This window comes from Mus caroli, unplaced genomic scaffold, assembly GCF_978045245.1.
Source record: "Mus caroli unplaced genomic scaffold, Mus_caroli_1 scaffold_4, whole genome shotgun sequence".
NCBI lineage: Eukaryota > Metazoa > Chordata > Mammalia > Rodentia > Muridae > Mus > Mus caroli.
In genome coordinates, this window is record NW_028227259.1 from 143892778 (window position 1) to 143909171 (window position 16394).

General features: G+C 54.6%; 2 protein-coding genes across 6 annotated transcripts in view; one reads left to right on the forward strand and one right to left on the reverse strand.

Annotated features, from left to right (window-relative positions):
• The first annotated feature begins 849 nt into the window (after positions 1 to 849).
• Positions 850 to 5525, forward strand: Cyp2w1 (cytochrome P450 family 2 subfamily W member 1). 2 transcript variants are annotated; one of them, XM_021161664.2, is made up of 9 exons: positions 850 to 1032; positions 1963 to 2125; positions 2364 to 2513; positions 2588 to 2745; positions 4057 to 4230; positions 4548 to 4686; positions 4766 to 4950; positions 5098 to 5239; positions 5338 to 5525. In XM_021161664.2, exons 1-9 carry the CDS (start codon positions 850 to 852, stop codon positions 5523 to 5525), a joined length of 1482 nt encoding a protein of 493 aa, XP_021017323.1. The 2 variants fall into 2 exon arrangements, with proteins under 2 accessions (XP_021017323.1, XP_085692462.1); XM_085836336.1 differs by having other exon boundaries at positions 4551 to 4686.
• Positions 5526 to 8243: 2718 nt separating this feature from the next.
• Positions 8244 to 16394, reverse strand: part of Chlsn (cholesin) — a 101775-nt gene continuing 93624 nt past the window's right edge. For all 4 annotated transcript variants that reach the window (XM_029477289.1, XM_085837387.1, XM_029477288.2 and 1 more), the window contains 3 exons: positions 13175 to 13365; positions 9952 to 10033; positions 8244 to 9349 (listed from right to left, as the gene is read on the reverse strand). In XM_029477289.1, the coding sequence (XP_029333149.1) occupies positions 9164 to 9349; positions 9952 to 10033; positions 13175 to 13365 (459 nt within the window). In that variant the 3' untranslated portion in view covers positions 8244 to 9163. The remainder of the gene's footprint in view (positions 9350 to 9951; positions 10034 to 13174; positions 13366 to 16394) is intronic.

The window sequence follows — 16394 nt, forward strand, 5'->3', positions numbered from 1 at the left end:
TGCCTCATGTCGAGGCAGGCTGCAGGAAGCAACCCAGCTACTTCTGGTGCCAAGAGCCCTTTCTCACCGAGGCACCTCCTCCCCAGTGAGGCCTCCAGGGTTTAAGAGACAGGATTAGAGCCCAGACAGCTAGGGCTGTAAACCCAGCCACCTGCTGGGTCTGTTCACAGTCTCCTAAATGGGATGGCCCCTCAGTGTCCGGGTGGTTGTGCCTCTTACTCTAGGCTGCTGGGGTGAGTGAGCTCCCTCAGCTTCAGCAGACACTCACTGCTTCTGAAGGCTATGAGCTTTGAGGTCCTTGTGGTGAGAGAGGTCCTTGATGGCTGCACAGGGCATTCAGTGTACCTGCTGGGCACTAGGGGCCTGAGACACAGGGGACCCTCATCCTTTCTTTCAGGATGAGGGTCTAGTCTCAGAGTCCCGTAAGTTCCACTTTGATGGGAGACCACGGAGAACTATCGGTTCCCAAAGTGGGGGACAGAATAGACACGGCTCTGACTGTGACACCGGAACCTGAGGAGACAGGGAGGGATGGATGTAGGTATCTTGGAAGTCTGACCTCGCCTGACCCAGGCTTGGATAACCTGTGCCCAAAAAGTCTTGGCCCTGTACTGCCTACAGAGGTCCTTTCAACCCCCAACCGAGGCCCCCTGCCACAGAGGAGACCCCACATTCCACATAACCTGTACCTTTAAGCCTCCTGTTGGGCTGTCCCCTGCAAACTGCTCGTTCCACATTCTCTGGGTGGTGGGGTGGGTGGGGTGCCGGCACGCCCTGGGGAGGATGGCTATAAGGCAGAGGGCTCACTGGGCCCCTGGAGAGCTGAGGATTTGCTATCCAGCTGTTCACATGGCTCTGCTGCTCCTGGGTGTCTGGGGGATCTTGCTCCTTCTGGGGCTGTGGGGACTGCTCCAGGGCTGCACCCGGAGCCCCTCCCTGGCCCCTCGGTGGCCCCCTGGGCCTCGCCCTCTGCCGTTCCTGGGGAACCTGCATTTGCTGGGTGTGACCCAACAAGACCGGGCACTGATGGAGGTAGGGTGGGCGACCCTATTTCATCTCACAGCTCACATGGTGTCTGTGTCCCAGCACTGACAAGGGAAGCCAGGAGGGGATTCGGGATTCCAGAGGCTTGGCCCCAGAGAGCAGATATTGGAAGCAAGAGTGGCCTAGGGCTAGGGATATAGCTCATTGTAGTGTGTTTGCTTAGCATTCATGAGGGCCTGGTTCTATCCCAGAATTGCAAATAAAAGATAGATAGATAGATAGATAGATAGATAGATAGATAGATAGATAGAGCGGGGCAGCAGTCAAGGGTCAGGGTTCAGGATTGGTGAGCAGGGTGGGCTCTGGAACAATGAGGAAGAGACTGGCAGGTGTGTCTAGAAGTGTTGGAAATGTGGCAGGGCAGCAGTGCCCTTGTCTGGGTAGGGTATTAGCTGGGTACGGCTTCTCCCCAGAACTCAGACATGAAGGTAAGCTGGCTGCACCGCCACTAGCCAGGGTTAACTGACTCAGTAGGATGGAGGACCTTGATTTTTGTCTGGGGGGACTCTTGTTTGCAGAGAAGTCCACACAACTGCAGAGCTAGCTTGAAGTGGCTCTGCCACACCTTTCCTAGGGTGGATCAGGCTAGACTCCGACGTGGCTGCAGGCACTAGGTTCAGAGGCTCAGACCCTACCTCAGAGCCGAGTCTGAGGAGTAGAGATCAGGCAGATCCAGCCACGACTCTGGGTGAGACCCACAAATTCCACTCTAGCTTTCTCATTTTTTTCAACGTTTTCTCTTTGAAGTGGGGTGATGGAAGTTTGAACATTTGAACAGCGCCCCCTCCTGGGGAGACTGGAGGGGCTCTTGGGGTTCTCTCCAGCTCTTTAGCTTCCAGCCTATATACAATACAGCTGTATGTAACTCTTAGAGGGTGGGTGGAGACTGCCTGTCTGACACCTGTTTGTCCCCACCAGCTCTCAGAACGCTACGGGCCGATGTTCACAATCCATCTGGGATCTCAGAAGACCGTGGTGCTGTCAGGCTATGAGGTGGTGAGGGAGGCCTTGGTTGGAACTGGGCATGATCTAGCCGACCGGCCTCCAATTCCCATCTTCCAGCACATCCAGCGAGGTGGGGGTAGGTGGGCATTAGGGTTCCTTGCCAGATGGGGAGGGGACTAGGCCTCTTGGATTGGTACTAGGGAGAGACAGGATCAGCCTATTGCAAGGCAGGAGAAGTATGACCCAGGGTAACCTCCAAATGGGAGGGGCTTGGAGTTGAGCCTGCACCCCCCCCCCAGAGTGGGCCCCCTGTTCCCTGCATGCATCATCAGATGGGGCGTGGCTGGCACTCATGGCTCATGTCTACCCAACAGGCATCTTCTTTTCTTCTGGAGCTCGCTGGAGGGTGGGTCGCCAATTCACGGTGCGCACACTGCAGAGCCTGGGTGTGCAACAGCCATCCATGGTGGGAAAGGCGCTGCAGGAGCTGGCCTGTCTTAAAGGACAGCTGGACAGCTATGGAGGTGAGTGGGGGACCAGGATGCCCCTGCCCAGCATCTATTCCCATCTGAGGCCTATCTTTCTCCCTGACCTACAGGCCAGCCCCTCCCCCTAGCCCTGCTGGGTTGGGCACCCTGCAACATCACCTTCACACTTCTCTTCGGCCAGCGCTTTGACTACCAGGATCCTGTGTTTGTGTCCCTGCTGAGTCTCATTGACCAGGTCATGGTCCTGTTGGGGTCACCTGGCATACAGGTGAGAGGTTGCCACCCGACAGGAAATTGAGCCCCAGCTGAACTAGAATGTTGGGCCCAGTTCTAAACCCTGAGGTCAGGGCTGGTTGGTACCTAACAATCTTCAAACAATGGATGTGTGACATCGGCTAAAGACAGACTGCACATGAACCAGGCCCTGTGCTCTCTGGCAGATGGGGCATTTGGACCAAAGAGCCCCACCTTTTCACACACCCCTATAGTAATAAGTGCAGCTGCTGAAGTGTGTGCGAGGACCTTTACAGTTTGTGGGACCTGAGTCCGAGGGGTCCCCCACACCCAGGCACGTTTCCTTGTACTTATTTATTCTTTTGATAGAGAGTGTCTCTATGTAGCCCTGACTGTTCCGGAACTGTCTATGTAGGCCAGGCTGGCTTCGATCACACAGATCTACCCGTCTTTGCCTCCTGAATGCTGGAACTAAAGGTGTGTGCTACCATGCCTGGCTAGGCACCTTCTTGACCTCCGCATCACAGAAATCATGAAACTCAGCCTTTCTAATGTCCAGGGCCCTAACATTTAAAGAGTCCTGGCTTTGGACTAGACACTGAAGCCTAGACACGTAGCACCTAGCCTTATGAGAGGCTCACCTCTGGAAGGTGGGCAATCCCGAGGGCCAGGAGCTGCTGAGCCAGCATCTGTTCCTGTTGGGTCCTGGCTCAGGATGAGGCCCTACAGGGCTGAGGAGGAGCAGCCACTGTGGTGAGCCTGCTCTTAAGCTTGGTCTTTCCATTCAAGTAGTAGGAGCAGGCAGTGAGCTCAATCCCAGAGCACTCCCTATGGGGGATGAAGGAGGTGCCCCCCCCCCCATAGCCTGGGCAGTAGAGATGGTCCCCACCATTTAGAGCAATATAAGGCATTTCCCCAGTAATTGCTAATGCACCCAGAATTCTGAAGACTTACTGGCACCAGACCCACTCTATTGTAAGTCACACATTGCCCGTCCGAAGGACCTGTGAGCCCGCATAGCTATGACTCCTTCCCTTCAGCGATAATAGAAAGGAACATGTTTCCGGGGAGCAAAGAGTACTTGGATCTTGCACAGAGCTATCCAAATGTATCAGGTCAGCTGGCTCCTTCCTGAACACCCTGAGATTTTTCTCCTGCTCCCTGGACTTCCAGGAGGGTTGACAAGCCTCCAGTACTGCTGGTCTAGTGCCCTCTTGTGGCCAGGGGCAGCATTGCCCTGACTCGTTTGTCCAGAGCCTGCACCTGATGGATGGATTGGCTTGCTCACAGTAACTGCACCTGTCATCTCACCTCTACTCCACCCCACTGTCCCGCCCACACGCAGCTATTCAACACGTTCCCCCGGCTGGGGGCCTTCCTGCGGTTGCACAGGCCGGTGTTGAGCAAGATCGAGGAGGTGCGCACCATCCTGAGAACCCTGCTGGAAACGCGGAGACCGCCCTTGCCAACCGGCGGTACCGCGCAGAGTTATGTGGAAGCTCTGCTTCAGCAGGGCCAGGTGTGGACGGGGACAGGGCTTCATCGGAGACGGGGGTGGTGGGGTGTTGGAGGCCCCAGTTCACGGGAGGGGAACTATGGAGGGCTCTTCCCCATCTGTTGAGGACCTCTGGGAGTCTCAGTCTCCTCTATGAGATTGGCCCCTGTGAATGCCTGGAGTGGGCACTGATGTTGGGTGAACCCCCCAGTAAACACCAGTGCTTTCCACCCAGCCTGATCTCTGCCCATCCTCCTCCGGGTCCTGGAACTAGGCTGGGCGTACAGGATGGGGTTGGATCCTCCGAGATTCGAGCCCAGTTCTGACCACTCTCCCTGCAGGAGGATGACCCTGAGGACATGTTTGGCGAGGCCAATGTTCTGGCCTGTACACTGGACATGGTCATGGCTGGAACAGAGACCACGGCGGCCACGCTGCAGTGGGCCGTCTTCCTGATGGTTAAGCACCCACATGTGCAGGGTGAGAGTCACCCCATGATAGAGAACTCTTGGGGGTTAGGAATGGGGCTTCACCCATACAGTGCTACCCTCTGGCCTAGGTCGTGTGCAGGAGGAACTGGACCGAGTGCTGGGTCCTGGGCAGCTGCCTCAACCAGAGCACCAGAGAGCACTGCCCTACACCAGTGCTGTGTTGCATGAGGTCCAGCGGTACATCACACTCCTGCCCCATGTGCCCCGCTGCACAGCTGCTGACATCCAGCTGGGTGGCTACCTGCTCCCCAAGGTGGGGCCCCACTTACTTCTTCCCTTTGACTTGGGGTGCATGGGGGACTTCCTGGGTCTTATATTCACCTGTGGGGCAGGCAGGAACTCCCCCAGATGGTGTCCTGCCCTCGTCCCCTACCCACCCCGGGACCCCTCTGCTTCACAGGGCACTCCTGTGATTCCTTTGCTGACTTCAGTGCTCCTGGACAAGACACAGTGGGAGACCCCAAGCCAGTTCAACCCAAACCACTTTCTGGATGCGAAGGGGCGCTTTATGAAGCGGGGGGCCTTCCTGCCATTCTCCGCTGGTAACTTGCTAGCCTTCGGGGTGTGCCTACACCAGCTCCTGCTCAGCCCTCTCCCCTCCAGGAGCAGGCCTGGCATCTTACATGGGCTTCTCTTGCAGGTCGCCGGGTCTGTGTTGGGAAGAGCCTGGCCAGGACAGAGCTCTTTCTGCTGTTCGCTGGCCTCCTTCAGCGGTACCGCCTACTGCCCCCACCTGGCCTCAGCCCTGCAGACCTGGATTTACGGCCTGCCCCAGCTTTCACCATGCGGCCTCCTGCCCAGACCTTGTGTGTGGTGCCGAGATCTTAGGGTGCACACATACTGGAAAACTACCAGAGCCTAGCCTACCTCTTCTCCAGGGTGCACTGCAGGTTTGGGGGTGGTTGTAGCATTCCTAGCAATGAATGATAGGCAGACAGTCCCACACTGTCCCTCTGGACCACCTCAGCTCTTATGACTCAGTGTACAGTGGTGTCAAGGCTGCTTACCCGTCTGTGGAGGTTGGAAGCTGGCCTTTCATCTGGCATCATGGGCAGAGGGCACATCGGCCCAGTGCAGCAGCCCTACCCTGTCCTGATATGGGCTTATAGGAACCCTAACTCACCTTTCAGGCTTTTACACCTGGACACTACAGACACTTTTCTATTCTGGTCCCCAAGGCAGCCAAATCCTCAGGGTAGAGACTACACTCCAATCCCTTCATTGTTCTTCCCTCCCCCCCCCATCCCCCCCCCCATCTTTGGCTATACCCAGGCTTCCCACCAGGTCACAGGGTTCCCCCATCCCCAGAAGCCTGGTCTATAGCCCTTCCACAGCCCCTCCAGTATACCCCATCTCCCTACCTAGGCAGATTCTGCCCACAGTTCGGGATGCTCCACCTTTGACTGGTACCAAGGGGACCCAGGGGCTGCCTGAGCTTGACCACAGGCGACATTTTTGTTCCTTTCTTTTGCTGTGACAACTGGCATTCCACCATGTGGCTACCTGGAACAAGAATAGCTGGAGGGAAAGAGCTTCGCCCAGCTGATGCCCCGGGAACCTTCGCCTGGTTCCTGATGCCAGTTCTCACCAACAGCGAGGAACTTACCACATTTCCTGTTTCGACTTGGCTACCAGGAAACCCTTAGCCATGGTCCTTGTTCCTTCCACCCCTCCCCCCGCCCCCTCCTCTTCTCAGTGGTGTTTGTATTCCTTGTTTCTCTGTGCGCTCACTCAAGGCTTTGAAATGCACGAGTGATAACCTTGCTGCATATGTCTGTTGTGCCTTGCCAACTCCAGCTGTGCCTTCTCCAGAAGCATTCCTGTGGCCATGGATATGGCCACCATCAGTACAGGGCTTCCCCAAGTGCAGAAGGGCAGACCTAGATGCCACCATGAGTGGCAAGAGCCAGTTGGAGTACATGTGAGACCCAGATCATACAACACTTGAGTCCCTTCTGGCACCAAGAGTCTGGTGGTTGGTGGTGACAGGTCGCTGTTGTCTAAAGAGACATGAGTAAGTCCCCCTTGGGCTTTGGTGGTGTACTGTGTTGATGCTGGCCCCAGCCAGTGCTTTAAAGTAACTAAACATGAAGTGACAGAATGTCTAAATGACATAGGACAAGGTTGAGGACAGGGTTTGTAGCCAGATTGTCTGAGACCCCAAGACCCAGGAAGAGGTTCATGCTTTGGCTGGCCGCCTGTCTCCCCACATTAATGCAGTATTTGGCTACTGTGCTCAAGTGCTAGGGACCAGAAACAAGCCTATTCCATTTGTTTTTTGAAACAGGGTTTTTCTGTGTAGTCCTGGCTGTCCTAGAACTCACTCTGTGGACCAGGCTGGCCTTGAACTCAGAGTTCTGCCTGCCTCTGCCTCCTGAGTACTGGGATTAAAGGCGTGCACCACTGTTGCCAATCTCATCACTTTTACTAGACCTGGGGACAGCTCAGCTCTGCTCCACTCAAGTGAGCTCGCAGTTTAGAAGTCTAGAGGCTGCCCCAGTGTGTCCTCTCTCCTGCCATGTGGCAACTGCCAGGCAGGAAGGCAGAGGACAACATGCTTAAGGTTTAGGGGTATGGGGTCTGCCCTCTAGTGGCAGCTGGATCTGAATGGACTGCTCATGAAGGACTATGGCTGCTCTCACAGGCTCAGCATGCTGTGAACACCTGGGCCTCCAGGCAGCTGAGGGCACCTGGCTTTAGCCCAGCTGGCCCAGGATGCCCTCCTCCTCCCTGTGACGCACGTCCTGGTCACTTGGAGCTGCGAGTGGGAGGTGGACTGTGTCCTCTGTCCTTGGATCAGAGCAGCTGTCATCACCTGAACAAGACCCTGGAGAGACTCGGCCTGTTAACATTCCTGGAGGAAAGGGATAGGTGGGTGGGATGACTGCCTGACCTACTAGAGATCCCAGCCACCGTCCCCCCTGCGTCTTCCACTGTGAGTTGCAACCCTGCTTGGGCACAAAATATTTGGCAAGTCAGACATATCTGTGTAATGATCAAAAACTTGAAGTAAAATGTGTACCTGGTAGGACACGCCTTTAATCCCAGCACTTGGGTGACAGAGGCAGGTGGATCTCTGTGAGTTTAAGGCCAGTCCAGTCTACAGATCCAGTTCCAGGATAGCCAGGGTCACACACACAAACCTTGCCTAGAAAAAAACCAAAGCCAACCAAGCAGGCAAGCAAAAGCAACTGTGTGAGGCATCCTCACGGGCACTGCACTGCCCTGGTGTAAGTAAGCTGTACCCTGGCTCTCTCTCGGCCAGATGTTATCAGTCTCAGGTCACAGGTCTCTCTGTGTGACCCTAGCCGTGGTGTGGAACTCACTCTGTAGACCAGGCTGACCTCGAACTCAGACTGGCCTGCTTCTGCCTCCTAAGCGCTGGGAATAAAGAGTGTCATGGTTTTAAAATCAAGGTTTTTGTTCTTAAAACAGTTTATGGAAAACAAGCTCTCAGTGTTTTCTGCTACCCGCCCCTCAGCTTCTGAGCAACCAAGCTGCGCTATCCGTGGCTGGTGCAGCATTAGACAGGCAAACAGTCAGGAATACGCAAACTTGCCTTTATCTTTAATACATGGAAAATTATTTGTATTCAGAATCACTTTAAAATAGATTTCTTGGGATATACTTATCTGTAAACCTCCTTTATATACCTCCATACCTGGGTGTATAAAAGTGACTCTGGTGCAGGGGGCTGAGGGGGAGTTCAAGAAGCAGAAGGCGGACACGCCATGGCTCCCATCTGCAGACCCTAACGACCCCTCTGCTCAGTGAGCTCGACTTGCACAAAGTCCTCTCTGAGCCTGTCAGCAGCCTCCCTATGTGGCATCTATGGGTGATTCTTTATGGTCTGAAGGAAAAGTCACTCAATGGGAGTGGGGCCTGCGTTTTGATGGCGACATGGGTCCAGATACAAACGCTTAGTCCTTCTGTTTCCAACGAGCTGGCCAAGAGGTGCAATGACAAGGAACCGGGCCCAGCTGCTGAGACTAGGAACGGCATGGGGTTGTTGTTGAAACGAGTGGATCATGGAGCAGCAGCTTTGACCAGCTCGTGGGCAGCTGCCACACTGGCCCAGGGTCCTCAATACAGGCTCTCCCTACAGACCGGTAAGCTGCATTCAGGCTGTACTGCAATGGCCCCCAGATCAAATATGTAGGAGCCCCCCCCCCACACACCCCAGGGAATCCCAGCTGATGGGGAAAGCCAGCTTGGGCCAGTGTCTAAGATATTCTTGGTAGAAAAAGTAGACTCTGTTTACAGTCACTGTAGGGCCACTCGTGTGGGAGTGGCACTTCGGAGCTGTTTCAGGGACGCCATGTTCAACTCCCAAGGCACTACAAACTGTTACAGTGTATAGGGAGGGGATGAAGGGTTCTTCTCAGGACTCCAGCCAGATGACCTGCTGGGGACCCGTGTGCTCCCACAGCTCTGGGAGGAGGTAGCCAGTGAGTCCTCAGGGCCCACTAGGAGAGCAGCTGCAGCACCTGGCGGAGGCGCTGCACCTTCCCCGGAGACCCGCCGCTGTCCTCGGGCTCAGCCTCATCGAGCTTCTGCATCAGGGCCTCTGCCTTCTGGACTGTGAGCTCCCGGGCACTGCCCCGCAGTCCCTCCAGGTAGTCCAGCAGGGTAGGAAAGTGCTCGTCAGGAACCTGGAGGGAGAGGACAGAGTCGAGGGCCGAGGTAGGGACCCTGAGCAGCGGGCAGGCAGTGCTTGCCTGGGGGGACTAACCTAAGGTGTCTTCATGATGGGGTCTCCCTGTACAGCTGTGTGCAAGGAACCCCAGTCCACCCTGTTGCTACTTTGTCAGGACAAGAGGTGGAAAAAGTCAGGACAATGGTGGAAAAGAGGCCAGGATGCTGGCTTGATTCTCCTGTACCTCAGACATTCCCTATCTAAATTAAAGATATGGTTTTGAGACATTATCTCTAGTCCAGGCTGGCCTTGAACATGCCTGATAAGCACGAGGTCCTGGCTCCTATTCCCAGTACTGCATACACTGGTGGGGCGGTGCGGTGCAGTGCGGTGCGTACCTGTGATCCCAGCGCTGATGTGGCACACAGGGAAGGATGAGGAGTTTGGGGCCATTAGGAGCTTTGCTTAGTTATCCATGTGCTGTGCGTGGACCCGGACACCCAAGTGTCCACTGTCCATTCAGGGCTCAGTCTAGGTGCCCACCTGCCGTGCAGGGACCCTGTGACCTGAATGTCCCACGGTCCCCCAGCTCCCCCTTGGCCCATCCATTGCACAGACCTTGTCCTCATCATACATGTGCAGCAGGAGCCACGTCTGCCTTGTCTTCTGGAACCGCCAGCTCTCCTGCTTCTGAGCCCACCTGGGAACCAAGACAGACACCTCAGGACAGAGAGGAGAACCCCAGGGGCTCTGCGGCCACACTGCCTGAGAGCATGTGCTGGCCGAGTCTGGCTTAAGAGACTCGGAGAGTCCTCAGGCCATCTGCAGTGCCTGCATTGGTAACATTAGGGATCCAGGGTCATCTTCCAACTCTACAACTCTTCCATTTTACAACATGAAAGGCAGCATTTTACACATCTTGAATTCGTTCCTTCTTTTTTTGTGACAGTCTTATTTAGTCAAGCTGGCCTCAAATTCACTATGTAGCCAGGCTGATCCCCCAGTGTTAGCCTCATAAGTGCTGGGATTAAAGGCATGCGCCCGTCACCCCACCTCCCCACCCCCTGCCTGAGGCAGGGTCTCTTAGTCAAACCCAGACCTTGCCAATATGGCTGGTCTCCTTAGTCAGTTTGGACTAGAGACTCCCTATCTCTGCTTTCTGAAGATGGAATTGCAGGCAGGACCCCACACTCTTCCACGGATTCTGGGGATCCACACTCTGACCCCTCAGCGTCTGTGCCCAGTCTTGGCTCATTAATTCTTCACTGATGTTTCTGCCGAGGCCAGTGAGGATCTGGAGTATGCCATCATTAGTTGGAATTTCCTTGCAGGCCACTGAAGAATGACTGGGCATGACACACACACACACACACACACACACACACACACACACACACACACTGAATGACTGGGCACGACACACACACACACACACACACACACACGACACACACACTGAATGACTGGGCACGACACACACACACACACACACACACACACGAGACACACACACACACACACACACACGAGACACACACACACACACACACACACACACACACACACACACACACACACACCAGGTCTCTGCACCAGGAGGGAAGGACTGAGACTCGCACCCAGCCTCGCAGCTCAGGCCCTCGCACGGCTCTCACAGCTGCTGCACAAGGCTCACAGGCTGCCCGCTGAAGCCACAGTTCTCAGCCCACCTCAGGGTTGAGCTGAACTCTCTACCTAACACAAAGTCCAAGGAGGGTCTCCTGTTGTGTGAGGACCCCAAGGACAGTCAAGGGCTACATTTTCTGTGTCCTGTTTCCAGGTCCCCACACCACACATCCTTCCATTGCCTCACACATCCCAAGACCCTGAGAGTGATTTCTCCAGGGCAGGAGGATGCAGAGGCAGGACAACAGGCTGGGAAGGTCAGCTAGAGGTGACATACAGACCAGAGCACTCAGGCCACACCCCAAATACCTGAAACGGCAGGGCAGGGCTAGTTCTGAGCCCAGTGGGATTCAGGGTAGGAAGGAAGTGGCCATTTGGCAGACACCCTCAGGTCTCCCCAAGTTCTCAGCCACGACCGGTAAAGAGTGAGGCTATGCCATCCCCTCTCTGGATACAATGGTAGAGAATCCAGAAGAACGGAGCCCAAGCACACTCAGGGTTTGGGATGAAGTGCAAGGCTTCAACTGCCACCTGGGCCCCGGCTACAGTCCTGACAGAGACATTACTCGGCCTACAATGAAGGAGTTGTCGCACCGTACTTGTACTTGATCTGATTCCCAGAAGATACTGTGCTAAGGCTCACTGGCCCCTGTGGTCCTCCAGAGCATTTTGGGACTGAGGCTTGTTTTGGCTTATGGGCCTGTGGGTGGGAATCTCCACTCCCCCTCCTGAACCTTCGCCTGCTTTAAGTGATCCTCATGTGCCACGGGCACCAGACAGCAGGGCCAGGAGGAACACTGGTTCTAACAGAAGGCCACTCTCTAGCTCATCCAGTCACAAGGAATTCTGCTACAGCCCCAGCTTTGGGGTGAAGGATAGCCCTCTGCCTCTACAGCTCCTGCCAAAGCACCTTTCCATAAGGTTGCATCTGGGTCCCCTTGATCTGCCTAAAAGCTGACCTAACTGGGAGACAGGCTGCTCTCTCCACTGTGGCCTCTGCATGGAGGGTGCTGAGCCTGAGCACTCTCTAGAGATATGCGTGTTCATATGTACATGCACACAGAATTAAAAATAAAGTTGCCTGGTATGATGGCATACATCTTTGATCCCAGCACTCTGTGAGGCAGAGGCAGACAGATCTCTGAGTTTGAGGCCAGCCTGGCCTACAGAGCAAGTTCTAGGACAGCCAGGGCTACACAGAAAAACCCTGTCTCATAAAACCAATAAGTAGGGCTGGAGAGATGGCTCAGTGGTTAAGAGCACTGACTGTTCTTCCGAAGGTCCTGAGTTCAAATCCCAGCAACCACATGGTGGCTCAAAATCATCTGTAATGAGATAATGAGATCTGATGCCCTCTTCTGGAGTGTCTGAAGACAGCTATAGTGCACTTACATATAATAAATAAATAAATAAATAAATCTTAAAAAAACAAAACAAAAAAAAGCATAAGTAAAATAAAATAAATCTTAAAAGCATTTTTCCCCCCGCTGGGTGTGGTGGTGCACGCCTTTAATCCCAGCACTTGGGAGGCAGAGGCAGGCGGATTTCTGAGTTCGAGGCCAGCCTGTGAGTTCCAGGACAGCCAGAGCTATACAGAGAAACCCTGTCTAAAAATATTTTTGTTTTCTTTTTTTTTTTTTTTTGCTTTAAATATTTTTAGTTATTCTTAACTGTGCCTGCTGAGGCCAGAAGAGGGCATCAAATCCCATGGAACTGGAGTTACAGACAGTTGTGAGCTGCCATGTGGATGCTGGGAATTGAACCCTGATCCTCTGGGAGAACAGCCAGTGTTCTTAACCATTGAGCCATCTCTCTAGCTCCAAAAGAAATCTTAAAAACAAAACACCTAGGAAGAGCCCTAGCTAAAGGTTTGTCACAGTCTGCAGTCTCCTGTGGTTTAGGGCTGGATCATCATGCCACCTAGAATGCCTGTCCTCAGTGCTCAGTCATGAGTGGGGTGCGTGTGGACACACAGTAGCCACAGGACACCTCCCTCCACAGGGTAAAGAGAAGAGGAGATGTGCTTGCAGGCAGCTCTGTGGATACAGAGCTGGGCAGGCAGGGGCCTCCCCAGTACCTGGGCTGGACCACTCTCACCCCTGCTACAATGGACCAGCTTCTACCCGGTGCCACGGGCAGTGGCAGGATGTACTGGATTCAGCACAATAGTGCTTACCCTTGGAGGTACTCCAGGGCCAGGGTGGCAGCCGAGGGCTTGGCTGGCAGCGTCTGAACCTTGGCAGTCTGTGTAGCAGCGATGCCCGCCTCCCTCAGCCTCTTCTTCTCTTCCTTCTTCCGTTCCTTCTTTAGTTTCCTTTCCAAGACTCTCCTCTCCTCTGGGGACAACTCAGGGCTGGCCTCCTGCACCTGAAAGACAAGGACAGGCTGTCAAGCTGGGCGTGGGTATGGCTCTAAGACAAAACACTGCCCACCTACCCTTCTATTCACAGCTCAGGTGCTGATCTACCTGACAGGTTTCAAGTGGACGGACCACAGTCCCATTCCTTCATGGTTTCCTGAGCCTTGTGCAGTACCCACAGTAGCCATCAGAGGGCAGCAGCCCCATGGACATCTTGTCTGTTCTTTTCTGGAACAGTTCTTGGCTGTTGGCTCTAGCCAGTCCTGAAGACCCAGGTGGGGGCTGACATGGTCTCCATTGCTAGGGACACCTCTCAGTGAAGACCCTGTAGAGTGGGACCTCGGCTATGGTGGGGCTCTGGCCTTGGGAAGCACCACTTCTGGAGGCATCTTGCCCAGGAAGCCCACAACCTGCCCTCTCCCTCCCTCTCAGAGGAGCAAAGTGGAGGACAGCACCACGGAGGGAGGCGTTTAGCAGGGCCAGCACGGTCAGCCCACTTTGTCTTTCCTGGAAAAAGCAGAACCAGTGTTGATTCCGATGTAGCTGGAAACCCGGAAAGGGTGTGGGGACATGGTGAGGAACCCAAGCACGCCACCGAGCCTTTCCAGGAAGGGTGAGCTCCCCCTGATTCCAGGTTCCCATCAGTTCCAGCCCCAGGGCAGAGGAACAAGATACAGCAAACAGAAGCGCTCCCTCCTGCCAGGGAAGCCTTACCCACAATTCAGTCACCTGACACCCATGACTGCTCAGATAAGGGCAGTCCCTCCTCAGTCCACAGAGGAGCTGGCCATGGGGGCTCTAGAGGCTACATTAGAACACCCTCCTCCTCCGCAAGGCAGCCTCCTCGTGAGGCCCAAGACAAACGCTTGCTTCCCTCCCTCACAGTCACCCTGTATTTCCCCAGCTGGAGAGGTCCCAATTTGAGGAAGCATCCTGGGCAGGGTGCCTGAGGGCCCTCTGGGGACAAGGAAAGGAGTTTGGGGGGTTAACTTAGGCCCAGGGATAGAAGGGGAGTCTGGTTGCCCTGGCTACCAGCCCTGACTAGCTCTGGCCAAGTCCCAGAGGCTGTGTGGCTGAGTGTTTGTATAAACTGCAGCAATGGGGAAAAAAAGCAGACAGCCACCCTACACCACCCCACCCCCACCCCCGGGGCTGGCAGGCCCGCCTCTGACCCCACAACCATGTGTGTGGGGGTGCACAGAGCCACCAGGGCCAAGGTCCATCAAGGGAGAAGACAGGGCAGTGGAGTAGTGAGATGATGATCTGGGGAGGGGGGTATTAGCCTCCCACTGTCTACAAGACATGACCTCAGCAACCCCAGGCCAGGATCCTGGTCTTAGGGTCTAATGATGCTGTCTGCAGACACCTGCTGAGAGGCCTATCATGCACACTACAAGCTCTGAGGACTGGCTGAAGTCTCCTGGGGCTCTGCAGCCTGTGTGCCCTCCAGGAAGGAGAGCCATGGTTCCTGGATCGAGTTGGTACAAGAGAGACAAGGTGCTACCAAGATCATAATCGTGGAATTCAGTCTCTGTTGAGGCCAGCACAGATACTGCAGGAACCCAACTGTGTGTGTGTGTGTGTGTGTGTGTGTGTGTGTGTGTGTGTGTGTGTGAGAGAGAGAGAGAGAGAGAGAGAGAGGAGAGGGAGGGGAGGGGGAGGGAGAGAGGGAAAGGGAGTGGGGGAGGGAGGGGGAGGGAGAAGGAGGGGGAGAGGGAGAGAGAGGGAGAGAGAGGGGAGGGAGGGAGAGGGAGGGAGGGAGGGAGAGGGAGGGAGGGGGAGAGAGAGAGAGGGGAGGGGGGGCTGACTGAGTGCATGAGGCCCTGGTCAGGTCAGTAGGCAATCCCAGGTGCTGGAATCTCTCACATGGGGAACTGAGTCCCTGCCCCTGCCTGGGAATGAGCCACATGGCAGACTCTGTTATGCAACTTCCCCCATCTTCAGAAACTACAAGAATAGATCCCCACTTCTGCTAAATGGACTCCGATTTCTCTCTTCAGAGACCCCCACCATGCTGTCTCTGGCACTGGGTTTGAACTCTTGGAGGATCCACCAAGCCTTTGCCTGCTTGCTCATGATGTCAGCAACTCTTTTAATCCAACAGCAGTTCTCAACCTGTGGGTCACAACCCCCCAAAACCAACGGGAACCCCCCTCCCCGCTAGTCACATTACAGTTCACGATAGTAGCAAAACTACAGTTAGGAAGTATTAATCAAAGTAATTTTCTGGTGGTGGGGTCACCACAACATGAGGAACTGTATCAAAGGACTGCAGCATCAGGAAGGCAGGTTGAAAACCACTGCTCTACAGTGACCGATCACAGTGTTTCCCTGAAATGCCTCCCACCCCAAAACCTAACACTGCCTTTCCACTCTTTCCACTGGATCTCTGAGGGGGATCATGTTGGCCCTTGTGGAGACTGTAGAGGGAGGTCTCTATCTGTAGCCACTGAAGAAACCACATCCCAGTGCCATCACTGTCTGTCATTTGGGATTTGACAGAGAGAAAGGACACATCGAAGTTAGGCAATGGGAGCTGGGGCTGGGGCTCAGTTGGTACAGTGTTTGCCTAGCATGCAGACACTGGATTCTAGCCCCAGCATGGCATAACCCAGGCAAGGTGGAACACCTGCCTATCCTAGTACCACTGTATTGGTGGTGGGATTCCAAACACACACCGCCACAGTCAGCTTTCAGGGTACTCTCATGGGATCTGACTCAGGTCCTCATGTTTGTCGGGCAAGTGCTGGACTGACAGCCATCTCTCCACCTCCTGTTTCTTTTTTGTTGTTGTTACTTTTTAAAATATTTACTTATGTGCATAGGTATTCTGCCCACATATATGTGTGTGCCTGGTACCCTCTGATGTCAGAAGTGGGTATCAGGTCCCCTGAAACTGGAGTTATTGGAGAACGGGATGGTTTTTGATCACGTGGGTACTGGTGTTGAAACTGGATCCTCTGGAAGAGGGACAAGTGCTCTAAACTGAGACCCCATCTTTCCAGCCCCCTGGTTTTCAAAGAGGAACTTGGTACAT